Genomic DNA, 25,495 nt, shown 5'->3' with positions numbered 1-25,495 from the left:
TACAAATGTCAAAATTACTTTTATGAAATTGTGAAACTAAGAAATTACAGTACTTGTTACAGAATGATATCGAAAAGAGTATTGGTGAATCCTGTAAAATATTTTACATGGTTAAACTTACAAAAAATAATTTTATTCCTCTTCAAAACATATATTTTAATAGAAAATCCAATTTTAAGTTTATGAAAAACAATGAAATACCTAATAACAGAAAAATTATAAATTTTGATTATAAGGAACTTTGCTATTGTATTGATATGTAATGATGGTACATGTAAACAATTGAAATACTTTTTATGAATTTATAAGTACCACACTTTTTAATATGAAATGAATGCAAATCATAAGGAGTTATATCCTTATGTTAAGTAAATATATGTATGTGATTAGTGCAAAGCTCCAAACTGAACCATATGTACATTTTACTTAAAAGTATAAATGACTGATAATTGTGTGTAAATATATATAGGCTTGTAGCTAAACATGTTGTTATGCATGTATGTAAGTGACTTTTAGTCTAAAATTAAAATTTAGACTTTTAGAATTTGAAGCTTGAATTTATTTTATTTGTTATAATTAAATATAATTAAAATTTCAATAACAAGTAATCTAGGTGTTTTTATATCAAGTTAGTTAATGTATATAAAGTTTCAAGAGAGAAAGTTGAAGATATGGGACAGTTCATTTATTGTATCATATAATATTATTTTCCCTTTCATTTTCTAGTATCAAACTTCTACAACATATATATTTATAGAAATAACCTCCCCTGCATCCAGTCTTCATCTCTAACACACTTATTCAATCTTCTCTTAAACTCTGTCAATGTTGCAGCTTTTACCACACCTGAAGGCAAACTTTTTCATAAGTGACCACTGCTAGAGTTGTGCAATAAGTGAAATATCATAATAATAAGGAGTTGATTAATCAACTAATTGATTATTGGTTATCACATGACTTGGATAGCTGGAATAATCAAAAATAGTAATAATCAGAAACACTAATATCATTTAGTTAATTACTTTAGTGAGACATGACAGTAATCACATAACCATATCTGTGCAGACTTGTCACTTTGACCAACTTTGGAAATACCACCTAATCGTGCACACTCTTAATATTTAATATGGTATATGTATTTTCAAAAAAATATGTCAAATATTTGTACTAAAAATTTGTCTGTGAACCTTGGGAATCACTATAACTTTTCATGGCATGGTAATTTTCAAGTTAATATTAACTTAATATCAATATTTTTGCTTTCATTTTTAAGTTATCAGATCTATTTTGCATAATTTCTAAAGCCTTCTAAATCTATATGAAAACTTTTTTTTTTAGTAAAATGTTGGTACTTGGTGAAACTCCATAATTACAGAACTAAATTAAAAATAAAGACAAATGATACCTTTACTGACAAAACCATGATCATTAATAAGTGAAATATTTGTGAAACATACAATTGTCTTTTTTTTTCCTCATTTCTGTAATTACAGAATTTCACCAAGTGCCAATGGTTTCAAGTATCAGTTATATAAAACTTTATATTTTATCTGTTATCTTCACTAACACTATATGGGATCAGCTCATTTGTTCAACCCTGTAACATCCACTAAAACATATGAAATGAATATACCCTTTCTCTTTCTTGAATGATTGCAGATAGCAACAGAAAATTGCAGTTGTTTATCCTAAACAGCATCAGGCGTATAACAGTTTATATCTGTCTTCCTTTACTTTTATTGTTCCGTTGCTCTTTGAAGCATGTCTAACTGTTAAACATTTGTAACAAAGCCATAAATTACCAGTGAATACATATCTCAAGTTATATTAATTATGTAGTGCTCTAACTTCTCACATGCACATCTTGCTGAGAAGGTTGTTTGTTTTTTCATTTACATTATCTAATTTAACTTAGTAAGTTTCTAATTTTTACATTTTAGTTATTTTTATAACAGTCAATAAAACATACATAACCAATTTTTACTGGGATTGTTTTAGTATTTTACTGAATTTTTATTTTACTCTCCCAATTTAGAAAATAAAATAAGAACACAAACAAAGTGTAAAATTTCTTTATAACTACTGGTAATTTAATTCCCTTAGTTGATCAACTTTAATTTGGCAATAGCAATGTTGAAGGCCATACAGTTCAAAAGCCATTGTGAGAATGAGGTAGCATAATACATGAACCAGTAAATTAAAATCAACTCTTTCTGTTGGCTATAAATAATACAGTAGGAAACATCAGAGAAAATTGACATTTTGTGATAGATAGTATATGACAGAAAGGTATTGTGTGGGTTTGTCATTCTTGTTTATATTTAAGTAAAACAAGATAATTATGGCCTACAGAATTATATTTTGTCATAGTAATATGAATAATGTAGGTTTATGATTTGCATTAATACTCAGAAGCTCAAACATGAGTAAAAGAATATTAAGAAAAGCACTTTGGAGCAAAGGAAATGTGTCTTGATACAGAAAACTGAATACTGAGAACTTAATTAAATATTTTCTTTTGAAATTAAGAAATCAAAACCTACACAATATCAAAGTATGATTTATGAACTATGTTTTGATGCCAAGTTTATTGACATGTATTAATAGCAAAATATTTTAAATTATGAATCGAACTGTCATGATGTGTGCATTTTTATTTATGTTTTAAAAACCTAAAATTGCTCAAAAATAATAATACTGAGGAATTATTACAAGATTTTCAATATTTGGAATAATCTAAAATAGTAATAATCAAACACTTTTGATTACTTGATTATTTTCTTTACGTTAAACAATTTTATTACAGTTTTTTCAGTTAACCAATTATCTTATGTGATACTAATCAGTTTCATTGTTATTTGTATGTGATCATTTGCATTGATTAAATTAATTAATTAGTACTAATAATAATCATAAATATGGTGTATTTTTCAGGCTATCCATTGGCTGTTGTTCATCGACAGTTACTTTATTGCAAGTCACCACCACTTCAGCATATTTTCTTTATGCTCTGTGGACTTGGAATAGGATATTTTAATTATGGTTAGGCATAGCTGTGTGTATTATTTCCTCTTTATATAACTGCTTGAAAAATAACTTTTCTTGCAGATGTTTTCTCTCATTTTTTCATAATATTTAACGTTACCTCTTCCACGTAATAGCTTTCCCTAATTCATGCTGCCTTCTATAAATGCCATTTGCACTTCCCATTTAATACCAAATATTTACATATGATATAGCTGCTTTGTAGCATGCAAATGAGCATGTGACAACTCTCCACCAATAAGAGTGCACCAACATACTTTTTTAGCACAGTTGACTCTATACTGTAAAACACAATTATTAATTCTTGATTTGTTCATTTGTGTGGATCACATATCTTTTTTTTTTTGTTTATACTTTTTAGAACTGGGTATTTTTTAAAGTTTAGATATCAGTTACTTACACTATGTCTTGTGTGAGACAACAAAATATTGTTCACACTAGTGTTACAGTTTCATTGGCATCAGGTTTGTCTTTGTCTGTTGGAAGAAGTGACAACTTTTGCACAGTGGGTAGTGAAGTAGTTCCTGTAGCCTGTGTCTTCTTTTGTACCTGATATACTTTCATCTGTGTTTCTTATTTATGATGGAAATGATTTTACCAGTTTTTTTTATCACTACCTAAGTTGCCCTGATGTTATACTCATGCTTTCTTGAATATAACTAAGTCTATTTCCAAGTTTTCAAGTATGTTTCACTACTTCTCATTTTAATTTGTTCCTTGCTTCTTCTGTTTTTCTTTCTCTCCAAATATGGTAGACCATATTAATTTACTTTTAACACTACTTTGGTGCATGTATGTCCTATTTTGTTTTTTTAACTCGCATGATTAGGCCTAACCTTGTGCTGTATTATCTTTTTTAGGCTTCTAAACTCTGGAGCCTTCAGGTTTTGAGGTCTAATCCTTGGGCTCTTATTCATTTTTTTAAGCTTAAGTTTTTCACAACTTTCTCTTCTCTTTTCTATACTTTTCCATTATTTTTTCTCCACCTTTCTGGGTTAATTTACTATTCCCTTGGAAGGTTTTTGGCAAATTATTTTTCACTTATCTTCCATATAGAGACATGTTTATCTTCCTTTGTCTTATTCCATTATATTTGGTTGATTTGTTGCTACAGCATGTTGGGGAATGATTCATTTATTACTCTAGTATGTTTGCATTTTTTTTCTCTCTTGTACCTTTATTTGGCTCCTTTAATTTACATGTGTGATTTTACTGGAGTACCTGTTTTTCTGGGATCATATGTTTGGGCTGCATGCCATTGTTCTTCCTTATCTTCACTAATGTACTGTCTCTTCTGTACTCTGTCTCTATCTCCTTTCCTTCTACTTCCTCTTCTCTCCCTTTTGCCACTTCCTGATTTTTTGTTTTCATTTGTCCTAGCACTGATCATTAACTTTAGTGCAATCAGATTAAAGGTGACTATCTTATAAGCTTTGAGTCAGTTGGTCCTGTTTTTTTGGTTTATGGACTTTTTTCCTCCATTTGCAGGCAATTGTGAGGTACTGGAAGTTCTGTTGGTGAACCTCACCCTTTCATTTTCTCTCTCCTCCTCTATTGTGTCTTGTACCCATTACTTTCACTTCTCTAAAGGATCATGTTTTCTGCCAACTACCACAGTGGTGTTGGACATAATGGTTAAAGACTCTATCATATGGACTTCTCATTTTTTTTTACAGGATTCATCTTGGGAGGTAGCAAGTTTGAGTTTGTTGGTCAACCAGTAGAAGTTGCATCTCACCCCTTTTAGTTTCTCATTCTTTTGGGTATTTTTCAGTTCATATCTCCACAGGGCTTATCCTTCTCCTCTTCTGTTCTCTGCTTTTCTCACTATGGGAAAGGTTTCCCTCTCTTCTTAGGATGTGGGCATCATTCAAGTTGCATGATTGCTGGTTTTTGCTTCCATTTTCTTGTTTCTCACCATACTCCTTCCTTCTTTACTAATAGGCTTCAATTGGTGTATTGTTTCATAAATAAGATCTTTTTCAAACCATACAAACTCAAGAACTATTACAAGTAAACAGTATCAGGATTGCTACCCATCCAACTCAAGAACTATTACAAGTAAACAGTATCAGGATTGCTACCCATCCAACTCAAGAACTATTACAAGTAAACAGTATCAGGATTGCTACCCATCCAACTCAAGAACTATTACAAGTAAACAGTGTCAGGATTACTACCCATCCCTATGGTCCTATTGAATAAACTTGGGATGAGCTGCTTTCTGAATAGAGTTTTTGTGCTCATCAACTGCACAGTTTCTAAATGTTTAATTCTCCTATTCTCCTTACTGTTTTCCCCTCTCCTCTTCTTAGGTGTACAGGAGTTCTTGCTTCTTACCAGTTCTTAGCCACTGGGGTGTGGGACCATGGAGGCTTTCTCATAGCTTTTGGACTGAAGTTTATCCACTTTGTGCTCCCTGTTCCTACCGTTGCCTGGAGGACAGGTTCCGGGTGGCCTGGTGCTGGTTGTATACTGGGTCTGAAGCAGAAATGTGCTTTTCATAGTTGCTGGAATGGAAGTTTCTTTTCTCTTTTGTTTCCTGACCTTGAGGTGAAGACATTTGGGACCCTCTTCTTACTGTGAACTAGAAAAAAATGGTTGATGCCCATCTGGTCATGGATTGGAAGTGACCAACCAAGTATGGTCTGATGCACCCTAGCCACTCAATTAGACTTGCAGCCATCCTGCTTGGCTTGATGACATGTACCTTTACTACAGGCAAAGAGTATACCCTTGTATAGGTGCATTCTTCCCTATATTTTAGGATATTACACTTTGTGGATTCCTTTGCAGCACCTCCCAAAAGGGGGCTCTTCTCTAGGAAAATTTTGCAATGTTTTCTCCAGTGTTTTAATGTGGCATTCTAGCTGTTACATGAATGGATGTATCATGTTGGAAGTTATCATTTTTTAATCCTGAAAATGTATTTCCAGTAGATACCTTCTCTCACACTTCTCACTCATCCTCTTCACTTTCAGCACATCTTTTTTTGTGTGGTTTCGAAGCAATGATTGTGATCCATGGTATAAAAAGAACTAGCTACATTAGGAGAGTATGTTGTGCTCCTTTTGGTGGAAGGGTTGTATCATGCTCATTTGCATACTACAGTGCAGCTATACTACATGTAAATGCATGATGATGTTATGTGAAATCCTCATGTCTAATGGTGAGCAAAAATTGTGCATATAGTAGGCAGCACAAATCAAGATAAGTATCAATATGAAATGCATTTTTGGTGTAGGAAAGTGTTAACTTTTAACTACTGGAAAACGGTATTAAAAACTTTGGCTTCTTTGTATGTAAGGTAAAAGCTTTCAATAAAATTTTCAAAATGGTAAGATATAATGTTTATAAAGATGTTAATAAAAGAAGAAAAATGCCAATAAATTCTTATAACTGAGGGACACCATGAGAAAGTAAAATAGTTAATGATTTGACAAAAAAAACACATTCTACAAACTTTCCAAAATAAGCAACGTGAAAATAAAGAATATAAAATTACCCATCAATCCATATTTAATTATTGAACAAAAAGAGAAATATAAATGTTGTTTTTTTTGTAGAACCATTGCTGACTTTTTCTTCTTTTTTCTTCAGGTTTAGAAGTTTTACATTCTGTGGCATGTGTAGTTCTCTTGTATCTAAACCTACTTCTTATTGGTGGAACAGTCTTGTCAGTTATTTTGTCTCTGTCATTCTTCATGGTAAGTGCATGCAATGGTACATTGGTTTTAAGTTGACAAAAAATTGTTTGTTTCAGATTTTCAAATTAACTTTTTTCCTGATGTTTGGCATAGATAGCCTAGCTGCTTTGTGTCATAAAACACCAAATCAACCAACCAACCATTTCATAGACAAGAACAGGAAAAGTTGGAGGATTTTGTATGTTTAAATGATGCTTCTCAGATGCAGATTGTGGAAAATAAATTATCATTTGTGTGAGAAACTGCATACAGGCCAATTCTGATGCACTTAACAATCAAGATACATACTGTATGTATATGATTTAAGGACTCTGGATTAGGCTTTGTTGCATCATCTTATATGTCATTGAGAATAGTTATACTACATCCTAAAAGCTCTCAACAAATTTCTATTTAGAGATAGGTTGATTTCTATTATTTGTTTATCTTACAAACTTACATCATTAATAGAACAGACCCTGCATCAATAATTATGGAAGGAATGTGTAATGCTCCAAGTATATTACATCATTGACATATGCTCCTGTAGGAAAAATTTGAGAGATCTTGAAATGGAAATGAACAGAATGGTTATTTCAGTAAAGCCTGGTAGCCCAAAGATAGAACAAATTTCCATAGTTTTGGTTTCATACCTGTACTTATATTTATTCAAGTACTTATCAAAAATAACTATAATAAATCTATAAAATAGTGATTTATCAATGTTTTTTTAAAAAAATTGTTATGAAACAAAATATACATCGGTAAATATTACTTATAACACACGAACATCATGATCCATGTGTGTCATGGGCAAGGGTTGCTTTTACAAAACACATCCAAAAAAAGTAGGGTGGAATAATATTATGAGCAATAATTAGGGAAAACCTGTATAAAACAAAGTATGAATGGAAATATATAATATCAGTAATTTGGAGATGATAAGTTTTAGAAAAAAAGACAAAATTAAAAAATATTGAAATACAGAATGTTTCATTGCCAATAACTAATATTAGGGCACGATGCTTTTTACAAATATGGCCATTACTTGTTACTCATGAATCTATATATAAACAGCTGAATTTATACCAGAGAATAATTGAATATGTAATAATAACACTATGTAACAAAATTTTTACTTTTTTTTGTTCCTGAGCAGAAAGTGTTATTTCCCAATTACTTATGCCTAGAGTAAATGGAAAAGACCTGTTTTTCTCTTCAAACTTTGCTTTTGTGACATGGGAGCATATAACGAAAACATGATGGGTGACTATATTTGGGGGCTGATACGTGAAAATGATTTACATTACAGTTGCAAGTCTCAAAACACTACTCACTTCTAAACATTTTTGTTCATTTTTGTATAACTTTAGCATAAATACATGTAAATCTTGATTCATATATTTTGTTTTATTTAGACCTTATGTAATGAAAATGTGCAAATTTGCCTGTTTTTACATAGAAAATAGGTTAATTTCTAACTTTCATTATCCAGGTCACAAAAGCAAAGTTTGAAGGGAATAATGGCCATTTTCTGTACTTTTACAACATAAACAATTAAGAAATAATACATACTATCCGGGAACAAAATTTGTGTTACATAGTGTTATCATCTATAATGTAATGCATCTGATACATGATTAATATTTTAAGGATTTTCAAGCAACAAACAAGATGCTGAAGACATGAAAGAGTGAAGATTGAAAGTAAAGATGAGCATGCACAGTTTGATGGAACTGGATTAACCATTTCAAAACTAAGGGCTTTCATTCCACAGTATGCTCTTGAGATCAAAATGTTAATTATAATGCAGATTGTGTAGTGCTAGCAAGATCAAGAATGGGTGATGGGTTAAATGATTGTCATAGTGTCTAATTACAAGGGTCTTAGTAAAATAAAAATAATATAAGTAGTTGTAAATTTTACTTATTAGGAGTTTCTCTTTAATGTATAAGAAGAAAATGATAAACCTGATACTCAGAGAAGTGTAGTACTGCAATTCAATATTTATGTGTAGTAACATTCATGTCTGTGCCATTTACCATAGCCTCTAGAGGTATGGTTATACATGATGGTGTAGGGAGTATAATTCAACTATCAACATTGTGGATATTTTACAAGCAAGTCTTATTTCATGTGAAGTGTCCTGTGTGTATAATTAGAGCTCCTATTAGATTGTTTAAAAAATAATGGCAGATTTTCAATTTTAATTTTAATAAGAAATAAACAAAATTAAAAGTAACTTTATCAATTAAAATAGAAACTAAGTGAATCTTCACACTTTTGCCAATGAGAAATAAGATTATTTAAGCCACGACAATAAAATTCTGAAGTTATAGAACTCAGAAATTCTTTAAAGCCATTCTCTGGTATTGCTCTGTTGTTGAATCTTTTTTCCTGTAAAACAAATGCCCAAATGCTTGAAAAAGTGGTAGTTAGTGGACAACAGGTGTGGGTTGTAAGGATAATGAGGCAGTGTTTCGAAGCCAAATTTGTTGAGCTTCTGGAGCATCATTTGAGTAACTTGTGGCCAAGCATTATCATGAAGCAATATTGGTCTTCTTTGATTCACTAATGCTGGTATTTTTTCACACAATATTCCATGGATTACTTCCAATTCTTGACAGTAAACCTCCACAGTGACACTTTGGCCCTGGCTGAGCAAGCTGTAATGGATAATACTGGCTGCAGACCACCATAAAGTGACCATAATCTTTTGTTGGTGAAACTTTGCCTTTGGGAAGTGTTTTGGAGCCTAGTCATGATTGAGCCATTGCACATCGCTTTCTGTTGTCTTGAGGGATTGACTTTTCATCACAGGTGATAATTCAACTAAGAAATGGGTTATTTCTGTTGTACAAAATCAACATAGAGCACAGTTCAAAGTGGCAAATTTTCTGATTCTCACTGAGTTAGTGTGGAACCCATTTGTAGAGCTTTCTCACTTTTTCAATTTGCTTGAGATGGTCAGAAATTGTGAAGATGCCAACACTCATTTCTTGTACCCTTTCTCAAATAGTTTAGTGCAGGGTTTTCTCCACTAATTGTGTCAATCGGTTATTTTCAACAGCAGAAGGATGTCCTCTGCCATTCTTATCTTCAAGATTCAAATCTTCATTAGAAAACTTTTTGGAACCAACACAGTACTGTACTTTCTGTTGTGGTTCCTTTGCCCAATGCTTGGTTGATATTATGAACTATTTGTGATGTGTTATGACCATGTTTGGATTTGCACAAAAATATTGTATACACCTTTTTCTTTTTTTTCCATCATTAATTGTAAGGATCTGAAGTATTGGAAGTAAAGTTTTGGAAAAGAATAAAACATTGACAAATGGAAGAAGGCTTTAGTTTTTCAATGATATGTATGAAGTTGTCAAAAAGACGGGTATAAATCTGAAAATATTCTATACAGTGTGATCAGTTAGTATATATGTAGTCACATTAATTCAAAGATATTAGTACATTTGATATAAATAAACTAGTTTTAAAACATGTGCAAAAGTAATACAATGTGATCTGAATGATTTTGTCAATGTATGCAGTTGTTTTATAGATATTGGAAGTATGAATTTACTGTGGTGTATGATTATCAGTTGAGAACTTTCAACATTTTTTGTGCATGCCATTTTAATAAATATTAGACACCTGAGAAGTAAACTTGATGAAAATATTTCATTTTACACAGTAAATATAATTCTCTCAAGTATTAACAGTCAAAACATAATAATCACAAATGTTAAAATCTGTAGTGTTGTTTATGTATTGATAACGTTTTTATGATTTAATTTAAAATTAAAAAGTGTAAGTAGTATGCTGGGTCACAACTAGATGGATAAACTGCATTTATTTTGGATATTCTGGTAAAATATAACTAATTCTAAAATGGTGTGACCAATCTTATTGAAACTTTACAAGGCAATATTTAAGTAAATTGTCACTTTTTAACATACAGTCTGTCTTGTTTTTATTTAACAATACATGAATAATGTTTTGCAATTTCACATATTATTGTAAGTACCAGTTTAATAATTCTTTGCAAATATACATCAGGTGGTAAGGAAATAAAATATTTTGATTGAGGAATGATTTGGTATAATTCAGGGAATTTCTTTCTGCCCAAAGTATTGGAATCAAGTGACTTGGTGCAGAACACCTGAATGAAATGTAATATACTAACAATAAAGACATTATTTTCTTGATGTAACAATGCATATTTAAAAACAATTGCCTTCTTTTAAAATGTTTGCAGACAAAAATAAATTTAAAGTTTTATCCCGTATATACACTATTGTGACAAGTCATTGGTCAAAGGCTATAGCATCTCATTTGTTGATTTGCATTCAAAATTTTATTGAACTACTATGTCAGTAAGTTTGGTATCAACCTGTATATTATAATTCAAATTTTGGTATTATATATTAGTTAATTTCTTAATTTAAAAATATATATTAAAAGAACATGCCTAAATATAAATTTTTATGTCATTTGGTATGTTCAATGCAGCATTGGTTCAAATTATATGCTTCTAATGTCCAGTTACAAAATATGTAGTTTCATACAAATGAGAAACTCAAATTACCAATATTTACAAACTAGAATGTAAAATAAGTACATTATGTCTTTTCTATTTGTTAAGATATGGCTTATGTACTGAATCAAAACAATAACCCCAGTAATCTGTTTGTATATTTGGAAACAGCCCCTTATCTACACTTACCTCCATATATGACATATCATTTATGCAATCTAAAGCTCATAATTTTTCTCACATGACTTTCTCAGTCATTTTGAAGTTGTAAGAAGCCATATCATTCTTTTGAATCAAGATTTCAAACAGGTAGGTTGTGTCTTTAGTATACTTGAAATTACATATATTTGTTAGACAAAATACAGCTTGATTACAAAGCTTGATAAATTGTAGTGGAATTTTATGGTATCAATATAGAAATTTATGATTTTCTACTTATTTCAAATATATATGTAAAGAATAAAAATATTTCATTTAAAATCCTCCATATACTAAATTTGAAAATGTTTAGCAAGCAGCAAACAAGTACAAAAGTAGTTGTAATTAGAAGATAAAATTGTTTGCTATAACTACTTATTTACTGTTTTAAGAAAAATAAGTTTAAGAACTTGTTTGTAAATTGTAATAATATATATACATATGTATAATAACTGAAATGTGAATGTATTTTAGAAAATACTAGTCCATTAGGGCACATTCAAGACAGGACATCTAAGTAAATACTAAAGGTCAGTTTTATATTACTGGATATGACAACATGAGTGCATGAGTGCCATATCATTACAATTTCTGCAATGTTAGCCAAGCAAAATTGGAAAGTCGATATAATAAAAAAATTATAAATATATGCATATATAAATTTATAATGTTATGAGATATAAGCAATTTAGTCTAAATATTTGTATTTCTTGTGTTATAATTTACAGTTATGCCAGGATAAAAATAAGCATAATTTACTTTTATTTCTGAATTTTTTATGGTGATTACAAGGTTGGTTACATTGACAGAACCCATATTGTTAGGGTAGAGAAAATAATAGACAAAATATAAAGTTTTAGTGAAAACAAACATTTGAAATGTATTTACGAGATTTTCGAGATTGCACAAATAATATTTGAGATTTTTGAAATAATAGTTTTTAATCACAATATAAAAGTCATTTCACACTCAAACTAGTTATGAAAAATACTCAATAATTTCACAAACAAAACTTAAGTAAAAATTCTTTAATAAAAATATGATTTTTGTGTACTAAAGACTTGCAATCTTTACTAAAAGTCTTATCAAATTTTGTGAAGGTACATACTTCAAAAGCTAGGTTATAAATACTTGTATATTACACCTAGTCTGTCACAAAAGGATTAATTTATGGTTAATAAGGACTTGAAAATTAACATTTAAAACTTGTTCATGAATTAAACAGTAACATTTATCTTTCACATTAAGGGATACCTGCTGATTGGCTATTATTATACTGGGACTCAAGACTACGATATCAAGTGGACCATGCCTCACTGTGTGCTAACATTACGTTTGATTGGTAAGTATGACTTCTGATAATAAATATATTGTGCCTTAGATTCAGTGTTAATATCACAAACTTTCTAATAATGCTTTAGAGATGCTTCTGATACTGTAGAGTTCAGACTAATTTTCAATATATGTTGAATTTTTTCTTGCATGCTTCACATTTACACTTTCACTCAAAGCAAATAGGTTTCTCTTGTGACTTTTAAGTACTTTCTGAGTTATTACTGAAAGCATAACCATGGATGTTATTGTAATGTATTTGGTAGGAAAGTCCTTTACATTTACATGGAATTTGTTTATTTAACCTTAAGCTTATGCCAGTGAAAGTTCTATCTCTTGCTTTTAAAGATGAAGCTATAATTCTGTGGCAGTTATTTTCTTTAGTGGCTATAATTTGCAACTAAATAAATAACATAGAGTTATCTCCCATTCTTTAAAAAGTTGAAGCTCTAATTTAAGTTTTAAGTTACTTATCTTTAATGGTCATAATTTGCAATTAAGTGAATAAACTTCTTTGATTCTGCTTTGATCTTAGGAGTTTCTTATGACGTATATGATGGAAGAAAAACAATGGTAAGCATTACTGGTTCCACAGCTTAGTTGGTTATTAAACTCAGCTTATTTTGTTATTTCATATTTTTCAAAGCATAGAAAATTTTTTCAAAATACAGTTTTTGTGCATTTCACTATTGTGTTTTATATTTTAAATAAAAAAAAGTACATTTGATTATTTTATTTCAATATAATGTTGGCACTTTCTGCTTGTGAATGAAACATTTTTTTTAGTTGGACCAAAATCTGATCACTTTTGGAAAGAATATGTAACAGAGACTTGCAGGCCTCCCAGTGATACCTATATTTCATGTAACCTCCTATATTTTTGTCCAGATTCAAGCAAATTTGAAAATTGGCTTAAATTCTTATATTTTGTCTTTTTTTTTTCTATATATTTCTATATTTGGAAGATTTTTTCCCATAAAAGTGCAAGATTTGCATTTCAAAGAACATTTCTACAAAAGGTACAAGTGTAACCGTCTCATATATAACAAAAGATAGCATATAAGTGGTTCAAGAATGTATTCATTATATAGTAAATATTACATAGCAGTGATGAAATACGTCTACATACAGTTCCGGTTCTGACACGAATATACTGTGTTTATGGATTTGGCTGTCTTTCCGTTCATACTTTTGGGAGACATTTTTTTAAAATTAAGCATTCTATCAAGATTTATACTGGCTCAGACACAAAATTAGATGGATATTTTACCCACAAAACCATGTACTACATTTGTACAGATTTTTCATCTCAGTGCATGCAAAGACAGGTGTAGATAATATGAGCACTGTTCAAAAAGGAACATATTGTATGGAATATGTGCATATTAATCTTTCTTTTCAGTTTCAGATGGTATAGTGAACTTTGTTTAATACATTGTAGTAGATTGGTAGACTAAAATGCCAGGTAGGAAGAACACTTTCAACATCCAGTGGTTGGAAGCATTGGATGTTAACAAAAGTAAAATCTGAGATTGGTGCAAATCTAGAAAGAACCAATATACAGCATACTGTAGCTTCTGCTGATGTCAGTTGGGTGTGAATAATGCTTAAAAGGCCTCCTTTCTTCAGCATACAAATACTTAAAGCCATAAAAGTAAAATTAATAGTAAGCAAACTAGACTTTAGACTTATGTTTACTGTTAAACCAAGTGTATCTACTGTCAAACTTGGAGGTAAAAAGTTGGGAATTTATGTTACATCAAAGTGTAAATGTGTAAATCTTTGTACTATTAAAATTATTCAGATCCATCTGATTTTGTAATAAAAGGCTGGGATGTGATGGCTACAAGGTGTGGTGGAGGCCATTTTGTTTTGCTGGCATTGAGCATCTGTTGCTTTTCTTATTTGTACATAGATATGTCCAAAGCATGCACACATGATCATAAACTATTTTTCTAACTTTTTGAATTGCTGTATTTGACATTCTAAAACCTCCTATATTTTAAGCCATTTTTCTAGAAAAACATCTATATTTCATACAGATTTTCTTATAATTTTAACACCAAAAGGTACTGGGAAGCCTGAACTTGAGATAAGTCATACCCCAAACATGGTAAGTAAAGTGTTGCATCTTTAACAAAGCTTCCTGTCATACTTTCCATTCTACTGTTTAATACCTTAGTTATTGCAAGAATGAAATGACTGTTTATGCTATTACATATAAAGACATACTTGTCAAGTAGCCAGATGCAGCATTTTGGATTTTTGTGCGATTGAATTGTGAAAATGGGGGAACTGCAAAACTGTCATCCCTGTACACTACATAGATTATGGAAAGAGTGAGAAGTATTTATTTGATGCCCAAAAGAAGATTGTTTTAAAACTTCATATATATTGACCATTTTCTTTATTTTTTGAGAAAGCTGAAAATAATGTATTAATAAGAATCTGTTGAATTGTGAGTAAGGTGTTTGAGAAAAGAGGTAGTTTAATTTATTTCTTTTGTTCAGTCATATAAATTCTGAGTTAATTGTATAATAGAAATATATCAGAGCAGCAAAAACATCATAGAATTAATAGGAACACTTCCCAGTTTTGTAGATTGTGTTATTAACAGTTTTTTATCATTTGACCACCAGCATTATGTAACATAATGCACCTCTTTTTCTATTTCTTGAATGATTGTAACATTTTAGCCATTTATTGATTTGGACAGCTTGGTATCTTGGTATAAAAAATAAATTACAAAATACATTTTTGAACAACTTTAGTAGATATGACCAATGAATCCATAACCTGACAGATTAACTTCCAGAATCAAACTCATTTGTGCTGCATATGTTAAGTAATATGTAATAAGTATTCCAACCATTTAACTTTTATTATTCTTTCACATAGAACAAACTCTCAAACGATCAAAAGAAAACGGCACTCGTAAAAGCACCTTCTCTTCTTGAGATAGGAGGCCACACGTACTTTTTTGGAGGCTTTTTAGTTGGACCACAAGTGAGTACTTACAAAATTCATATTTAAACACAGGTGTAATTTGGTTAATTACCAATATTTAAATCTTTTAGTCTTTTGTTGGTTGCTGATGTTTCCTAATCTGTAGAATGCTCTTCTTGTAATTAAATGATATGATTAATCACACACCTTGTGACCTCTATCAGGATGACCTTAGTACAGTAACTTTCAACCTTGTGCATTTATTAGGTTGAGTTAATAACCCTATCTGACTTGCATTTATTGCTTTACTTGGAGTGTACAGTTTCACTATTTTACACTGTTCACATGATAGTTTTTCAAGGCAACAGACACGTTTATACTTTCTTTAGAATATTCTCATGTTTGAATTTTTTTATTTATTAAATTCAAATGGATACTGAACCATACCATTTCAGTCCTCCTACCCACACTAAAATGACTTCTAGAACTGTGGACTTAGATACATGTAATGCAAATGGTTGAAAACATTTGAGCTCATACAGTATTACTAATACATTAGGGGTGGAACTGAAAAATCAAAGAAAACAACTAAGAAATGTATAAATTAACAATTGACCAGGGGATTAATTAAAAGGTAGTGGTAAGGGTAAATGGCTGTTTAGGTTACATTTTACAGTAAAAATCCTTGTGTTAAATTATCTCCAATTTATATTAGCATTTGCAGTTTTTTCACTAATTTGGTTTAGTTCAGATGATTTTGCTACTTAACAGTAAAGTAAAAACTAAAATTTACAAAACTTTATATTAGTCTGAAAATAAATAGAAACTACATAAGAAAGCTGGGAGTGATAAAAAAAAAGAAACTTACTGTGAACATAAGCAACTTAAATAAAAGAATCAACAGATAATTGAGTAAACTGTACAATGAAATATTGAATTTTGTTTTTGAAACCCTGAGATTGCAAGAGATTGGAAACAAGAAGAAATAAAATGTATAAGAAATTCTTCTGATGTTTGAAAAGGCTTAGCTTGTTCTTTTGGGAATAGAAAGGGGAAGAGCCAGATAACTTTGATAAGAGTGAGATGAAAGAATACATGTGTATAAGATGTAAAGGGAAGAGTTCTATTTCTGACAAATCTGGTTGAAGAAAATCCTTATTAATAGTTGTATTTATTCTTGTATAAAAATATTGTAACTGGTTTATTACATGTAACTAGCATACAAGAACCTTTACTAGTTATGTTATTCTTAGTTTTAAATGTCTTTGCATAAAATATTTATGAAGTTTCTTCTAAAGATTATTTAAGTTGTACTCAGTGCATGTATTAAGAAAGTTTATCTTTTACATTTAGTGAATAGGATTTTATAATTTATATAAATAAAAACTACATTTTGTTTCAGTTTTCAATGAGGAGGTATATGGATTTTGTTGGTGGCGTGTTTGCTGACAAAGAAGGGCGAAAGAAGCCAGCTTGGTAAGCCTTTTATATTTAGAAATTTAGTTTTTATATAAAAAAGATCTACTATTTCTTAGTGCACACAATGACTTAACCTTTTGCAAAGACTGAAGTTAATAATCCAATTAAATTAAAACCTTCAGAAAAGAATATTTTGTTTCTCCTGAAATTGACTCAATCAGGGGTCAGGAGAGACATTTAGGGCCATGGTACTACTTTTCCCTAAGGCCACTTAATTATACCATACCTTTACCTTTCCCTCTTTCCCTGGTATTTTCTTTCTGTCAAAATAGTCCAGTCACTTGTCTTAGTTTTAACACAATGGAAGTTGTTTGAATTTTATTTAATTTCTTCTTTACTACTGAGGCCTATAACAATAGAGTAAAACACATAAGATCAAGATGTCTTTTCTTCAGATTAAGATGGTTGCAAGTGAGAAATAGTTAATATGGCAAAAATATGTTCAAGGAAGTTACAAAAAATTATCAGTAAATAATTCTAGTTAATGAAATATACCAACTTGTGGAAAACTTTAAAAGACTGTTTGTTTTTAATGTTATTATTTCCTATGGATTTTATAATTGTTAAATCACCAAGAAAATGAGTAAAAGATAATTACTTTGATAATTCAATGGAAACCTAAAGCTGGAAACAAATCAGATGAATTCATTCATCAGACAATCAAAGTGATAAGTTCTCCATATTCTGTTATATTCTCCAAGTATTTCAAAATGTTTGCAATTTCTACTCATCTACTACTTATTTCTGCTGTCATGCCAATGTGCCAACGTCATGCTCTTGTTTGTCATGTCAAGTGAACACATTATATGAATGTTTCTTTCAAATGGTATGTAAGGGACTAGTAGGAATGGCATTTCAAAAATTAAACTTATTTTATTTAAATCACAATATTTAGCTTTGATAATTATATTTTCAGATGTTCCACCCCACATAAAGTTATAAACGTGAGGAGTAGCTAAAACACCTATTAATGTTTTTTTTTGTCCATCCAGTAGAATATTGTAGGATTAACTTTTGAAATTGTTGCTCCTAAATCAGTGATAACCGTTTTTACTCTATTATATCATTGTAATGAAGCATTGCCAAAACCACACACACATTTCTAAAGGTGCACAATTTGACTGGTACATTGACTTCTTTTGGTGGATGTATGTAGATATCTTTTTCTATACCTTTTTCCTTACAAAAAGACAGTATTGATATCCATTAAATATGATTGCTAATCATCTGAGCAAACAGTGTAAGTATAAGCTTCATTGATTCTTTTGAATGTGTTGGAGAATCATTGGGTATTTGGGCTTTATCTACTTTTTCAGAACCTCTTGCAACTAGTTTGTCTTTAATAGTTACATTAACACCTGAGTTTTACAAAGTGCAGACTCCTCTCACAGAGGTTTGTTTCTGTTCATCACCTGGTATTTCATTGTCATCCTTGTTCTGGTTCCATTTATTTAATTCTCTTAGTTTGGCATCCTTAAAAGATGCATCTTCAAATATCAGTGCATTCTCTTTCTCATTTCATATGCCAGTGTCAACAGGAACTTTTGAGACTTGAAGGTCACAATTTCACCCATAATTATTTAGGTCCAGTGTATTCTAAATCGACCAGTTTTTTTTTTTTTTTTTTTTACTGTGATCTAACCTGCACAACTAAGGACCAGATTTGTCAGCCACCATTTTGTTGGTGCTTATATTACACAATATTTTTAGGAATGATCTTTAGTTCAGTTGTATTTCTGATGAGTACTGTTTGAATTGCATGTATGGAGTTATTTAATTTTGACTATATGTAAGTTTCGTCATCTATTGACTTTTCTTCAGTATTATCTAATTCCTTCCATTTTATTTTGATAACTTTTAACTGAGGTTGACTTGTTACTATTTGAACTGTTATCTTTTTAGATTGCTTCTTTTAGTTGAGACTGATAGACTCTAACTACAATCCCATGTCAAACACATGTCACTGGATCATCCTATCTGATAACTGTAGCTGCCTTTTCCACTCTGGATGACCTGGATATTTATAATAAACTTTGTCATCTACAACACATGTTTCTTTTGTTTGTTTTCTTATGGTCCTTCTTACTCTTTCAGAACATTCCACCTCTATGAATGCATGTGTAGCTGTATACAGAGAATTACTATTTTTGGTCCCAATATGGCTTGTTGTTGTGCCTTCTAATGCTGGAGGTTTATTGTCAAGTATGGAAGGAAGATTAGGTTTTTACCATAGAGTAATTGGTAGACACTTTATCCATGAATGTTGCATGTATTACTCTTAGTTGTTATGGCCCAACATAATGTTGTTTCCCAGTCAAAGTTTTTTCTGATTTAATTTTTTCTTATGGTTTTGTGATTGTCTGATAAAATATACAAGCAAAGTATTGCTCCAAGGACTGTATGCAGTTATGTTTTTGAATCCAGTGTTGAAATTTTCATATATATTCATGACTTCTTTATATTAAATTTGCCTCCATTATCATTATATATCCTTTTAGGAGCACTATGATTACCAATTCAGTGTTGTATTAGTTTCTGAATAAGAGAGGATGATAGTTTACATATAATTACTGCACCAGCACTTAATCTTGTAAACTCATGAATTATATGTAGATACCATAAACTTCTTTCCAATTCATGCAAGTCCACTGTTACAGTTTCATTAAAGTCTTTAGCTAGGGAAACCCTATTGATGTTTCAGGAAGCTGCTTATTATATTTGTAACACATCTCATAGTTGTTCACAATGTTTGTCAGGCTCTTGAAAACCTCCATATTCTCTGTGCTTCTATTCTTTAGTAGTTTCTGTAGATGTTCAACTGACGCATGTCCAAACTGATGATAAAGTTTGACCAATATTTTCTTCTTATTGACTTCACTTTTGTTGTCATTGATAATCAAAATTTCTGATTCTGGTGCTTCCATTTCATTACTATCAAACTTATTATCAGTAACAACCAGTATTTCAGCCATATGCTCTTCATTTTCGTATTTGTTCTCTGTATCAAATGACTGGACATTTATACAATAATGTCCACTTAACATACATTCCAATTTCACAGGGTTGGTTAACATTTCAACTTTATCATGTTTTGCCTGTGTTCTCTTGAGAGATGTTTTACTAAGTAGTAAAGTTTTGTCTGAATTCACTATTTCTGTGTTAATTTTTAAAATTTTACTCCTATTTGGCAAGTAAAGTGACATATTTATATGATTCTGCTTTTGCACCATCTCCAAACTAATAGGTTTTGTTCTTGACTGTATTAACAACAGTAACCTTCTCTTTGCTTTCTAAGTCATCAATGTAATTTTCAGCCACTTTTGTTCACATATTATTCTTGTATGTGCAGTATCGATTACAGCATTGTTAAATGCTCCTATCTTAAGTATTTCATTATGTGATGTCTCTTTATTAGCAAAACACCTCACCTTCATTGTCATTTTCAGCTACACAGATAGCCTTTTCAGTTTTATATGGTTAATCCTTGGCCCAGTGAAACAACTGTTGACAGATCATGCAGTTTGTTCTTCTGCCATACTTATCTAATTGGTTGGTTCCATAAGTACACTGATAATTCTTCTGTTTCTTGGAGGTTGACGTCTTTCCTGAAACTTATATTTTCTGTTAGAATCTGGAGTGAGCTTCTTCATTACATAAGCTGCTGCTTGATTTATTGTTGTATTTTTTGTTTTACCACTCAAAACAGTGTCACTTGTCACATGAACATCATAAAAAGTTATCTTCAATGCCAACTTTATTTAAAAGTGTTTTAAGCCTGATGTTGCTACCAGCACAAATTTCCTGTCTCTTTGTCACAAATTTGCATGGAAGTTCCATTTTAAAACGTATGTATTGAACAATAAATTTTGGCATCAGTATATATTATGGTTTAGTGTACAAATCAAATTTTTGGTACATTTCTTAAGCTAAATTTACAGCTTCTTTTAGAAACAGCAAGGCAAGAACACCCATTAAAGCATCCATTCCATATTCCAAATTCAAATCACTTACATTAATTTCAATGCCTTCACTTTCATCAGGCTGGTTAGTGATAAAGTAACCACCAAAGCTCATTTCCTCATGTTGAGATCCGTTATCATCCTCCATACATCAACTTTATTTTTCCATGCCTCTGGTTGTAAAGCTGGTGGATTCTTGTACATGTTACTTTGAGTTATGCTCTGTTACTAGTTATTACTCCCAACTTGAGTCAATGCACAACAAAACTCCCTGTAATGATAGTTTACACACGATACACAAACTGTCTCATTCTCTTGTACATTATTAAAAGATAGTGGGGAAGAGTAGTCCAAATATATATGATGGCAATATAGTTCTGAGAGTTCTGCAACTAAGAATATCTCTTCCACTTTTGTTTCATGTTTGATAAGGAAAGCACTAGAAGTAGATGGTAAACTTTCATTTATAGATTTATTGACATATTCTGTGATTTTCTTTTTATCAACTTGAAACAATGTTCTGGTACCCTTGGGTCTTCTTTTCTTACCTTTCTATCTTTTCTGTACACTTGATTTCTGATGGTAAAATTTTGACATAGTTATTTCTTAAAAATGAATAGAAAATGTGTGGTATAAATAGCTAGCAAAACATAAAATGAAACATTATAGGCTTGATTTATTGCTACAGTGTTTGTTGGATAATGTTATCAAAAACTATAACAATACATTAATTATTATATAAGCTTGAAAACTATGGTTTTGATTTTTACTAATAACCTAGATTTGTAAAGCAAATGAAAAAGAAACATTTTTTTATTAATACTGAAAAAGAGGCTTTATATAATTGTATAGTGTTTGTGGAAACCTTTTATTTGAGTCCCTCATCCCAGGTCTGGGACCCTAATGTTGTGCCACCCACCCTCCTGTCACAGCCCTGGTAATAATTCCTACTGTGGGCAATAGTCTTAAACTTTAGCACATACAATAATTACATAGTATTTTATGAAGAATTAAGCCTTGTCTCATTATTCCAGTTTGAGGAATACTAAACTCTAAACTTCTATGAAGGAAGTTTCGATTGTTTTGACAATTATAAATTACTAGAAGGTTCTATTCATGTCATAAAGCAGTAGTTTAATACATTAAATAAGATTTGTAGTATTAAAAGTATATTATTGAAGTATCATTAAAATGGAATATTAGTATATATAAATATATATATGCTGTAAACAGAGTATACTGATATAATAGACAAACCAACTTACGGTGTTTTTGAAAAATTAAACAGTACTGAACAACACTAATGTTTACCAACACTTAAGCTGTGTAGCATCACTTTGCTAACTAACCACTTAAAGACTGTTAATGGATATATACCATATACTTGATTTACTATGGTCTATTTCAGCAGACATTCTTACGTTTTGAAGTTAATTCCCAGTTTTGTTTTCTGTATATACAAAAAAAGGATTAACCTATTTTTTTACCTTAGTACCTTTCATTTTCCCTGACCAATATCAGTTGTTAAGAATATTGTAAATTACTGACACTTATATGATATATAAAATTTGTTTTGATAGCTGTATAAAACAGACTACTTTCAAGATTTACATTTTTTAATAAAGTTAGACAACAAATTCTATTTCTCCATATTTTATGAAATTTACAATCATCTTGCTGTAAATATTTTTGTCTATGTAATTCTTACAGTATTTTACCTGCTTTATCTCGCCTGGCTCTCGGACTATTTATACTTGGAATCTTTCAGATAGGGACACTTTTCATTCCTGAACAGTATATACTTAGTATTTCGTTTGAGGTAGGTGCACTTATTACTTTGATAGTTTTTCTTTTACATTTCCTTCATACCTATTTGTATGAATTAAGTGAAATATTATAAACCGTAGCACGTCTATCAGTACAAAATAAAATATTAACACTCATGTACTACTACTATTTCTTTCTTTCTTTTTTTTCCTTATTAATGTAGTATTTGACATTGGGAGCATTATTGCATTATCAGTGATTACTCCTTTGCATACCCTAAAACTTACAAAATCTTCATTTGCTCTATAGTCCTTGTTAACTTGCTATAATGCTGACATTAGCACTAAACATAGAATAAAGGTAATTTCCATTTAAAAGACCTTTGAAAAGAAATGTTTTGTGAATATTACCCTACTCAACATTAATCAGACTAAATTCTGTAATGTTACTGATAACCTACAAAATTTTATGAACATACTCTTACTTAATTAAAAGTTATAGCATGAAAATACTGTATTAAAATCCATAGCATGAAAACTATAATAAGCAGAAAATGGGTAAGAGGTCGTATCCTGGGACTGAGCTCATTGTAAATGAGTTAATGAAGTATTTTTACAAATGTTTTGTCCATTGAATATGTCTTTTTTTTTTATGGTAATAATGCAAAGAGATTATCATGTTAAGATTAAAATTTTCTTTTTCATCTCCAAAATGTCCCAAATAATTTAAAATGTTTTTGTTTAGTAAAACTATAATTTATCTAATTTTTATACCCTAACTCTATACAATTTTGGTCAGTTTGAGTGGTTTCTTAAAAGCACACACACTAAAACGAAATCTAAATTACCGTTTTCTTCTCCTTTTATAATGTCTTCAGATTTTAACATGAAACTACATTTGTTGATACTAAATATTTTTAAACTCATAACAGTATTCATATATTCATACTTATATTTTGGTTTATTGCCAATTGAACCATGTTAAATTATTATCCATTTTACATTATCTAACCTAAAAAGTTTCCATTTTTAGAATTTTAGTCACTTGTATCATAGTAATAAAGAATGCACATGAAAAAAAGAACTAAATTACTTACCTGTGTCTCTTTTTTTTTTATGTTCCTCAGCTGTTGATTAGGCTTAACTTTACTTTTTATACTGTTGGTTCTACTGTTTGCTATATTTGTTATTGATGTGTATAACTTTAAAAAATAATTAAGATGTATTTATTTGCTCTTAAAAATAGTTTGAAAAAAATACAAAATAAAATATTAAAGATGAGTATATTGCTTTATTCATCTTCAAATTCATAAGAATAAGTTCTTTACAGTCCACTGTTATCAACAGTTTAATTTCCTTGTTCATATAGCAAGAAGTCTTTTGGAAGAAGATGTTATTAATGGCGTTATGGGGAAAAATAGTACTTTATAAGTATATAGCTTGTTGGCTTCTTTCAGTAAGTATTGTTATCATTATTCTAAGTCATTTTGTTATTAAAGTTACTTAGCTTGTAGAGCTATGTTAATTAATTCATGTGTATAATTATGAGCCAGCTGATAAATTAAGACCTCGAAAGAGTTGGAAAAAAGTCTTGTTCTTAATTAATGGTGTGAATATATTAAACCTTTACACATTTTTATTTCTCTGAAAGGTATATTTGCATTAATTAAATTTGTCAAAGCACAAGTATTTGATTGTTTGCCCATGTTTAAGTATACTTGTGAACTACTATTTTTCACAAAACAAGGTTTTTGATAGGGCTTAAAATTTTATTTTATAATAATATTTTCTTGCAAACTAAAATTTTGAGTCATTATGAATATATCATATTTACCAGAATATAATATGCACCCAATTTTGAAAGATTAAGTTGAAGAAAATTTTTTTTCACTTATCAGTTATACAAAATGTATTGAGTTGTTGCTAAGTACAGTAAAAAAGTATTGATTTATTAAGAAAGTATATAAATCATTCATTAAAATATTTTTATAGGTCAGTTTTACCAAATTTATTGCAAAATTTATATGTGGTAATTTACTAAGGTGACTTGCATAAATCTTTGTCATTGCTAGAATCATTGCTACCTTCAAATCTACAGCATTCATCAGATTTGCTTCCTTGGACCTTTGCTTTGTCTTCTTCTTGTTTCAACAGCTTGTCATCATCTATTTCATTAGATGTGCAATTTGTTTTGAAATTTTTAACACCTTTCAATGGTAGCTTCTATTAAAATATGTAATAAAAATGAACGTGTGAATATAATAGCAGTCAATTTTTTGGAAGGTACTTGAAATAAAAAAGTGCACACAATACTGGAGTAGATATGATATACAAAAACCTTAGAAAGTGAACAAAATTTAAAGAAATTAATAAAAAAAATAAAAGAGGAGAAAAACAAAAAGTCTTAGTTTTCAAAGTCTCGGTCTTCTTGTTACAGTGACATGTATATACCAAAATATTGTGAACTCTATATTTTGTGAGAGAAGAATGCGATGATATTGGGTGTTATATGAGTTCTTCAGGAGAAGTGTACCAATATATTAATACTTGAAC

At 30.2% G+C, this 25,495-nt stretch overlaps 1 protein-coding gene across 4 annotated transcripts in view; it reads left to right on the top strand.

Moving 5' to 3' along the window:
• The window catches only part of LOC143252528 (lysophospholipid acyltransferase 5-like), a 43,052-nt gene that overhangs the window by 2,213 nt on the left and 15,344 nt on the right, over positions 1 to 25,495 (top strand). For 3 of the 4 annotated variants that reach the window (XM_076504815.1, XM_076504825.1, XM_076504843.1), the window contains exons 3-10: positions 2,935 to 3,042; positions 6,646 to 6,752; positions 12,709 to 12,802; positions 13,328 to 13,365; positions 15,691 to 15,798; positions 17,141 to 17,214; positions 22,887 to 22,995; positions 24,312 to 24,398. In XM_076504815.1, the coding sequence (XP_076360930.1) occupies positions 2,935 to 3,042; positions 6,646 to 6,752; positions 12,709 to 12,802; positions 13,328 to 13,365; positions 15,691 to 15,798; positions 17,141 to 17,214; positions 22,887 to 22,995; positions 24,312 to 24,398 (725 nt within the window). Of the gene's footprint in view, positions 1 to 2,934; positions 3,056 to 6,645; positions 6,753 to 12,708; positions 12,803 to 13,327; positions 13,366 to 15,690; positions 15,799 to 17,140; positions 17,215 to 22,886; positions 22,996 to 24,311; positions 24,399 to 25,495 lie in introns of those variants that run through there. The other variant, XM_076504834.1, reaches the window with a different exon arrangement.

This window comes from Tachypleus tridentatus, chromosome 1 (assembly GCF_004210375.1).
Source record: "Tachypleus tridentatus isolate NWPU-2018 chromosome 1, ASM421037v1, whole genome shotgun sequence".
Taxonomy (NCBI): Eukaryota; Metazoa; Arthropoda; class Merostomata; order Xiphosura; family Limulidae; genus Tachypleus; species Tachypleus tridentatus.
This window is presented reverse-complemented; position numbering and strand designations above follow the sequence as displayed.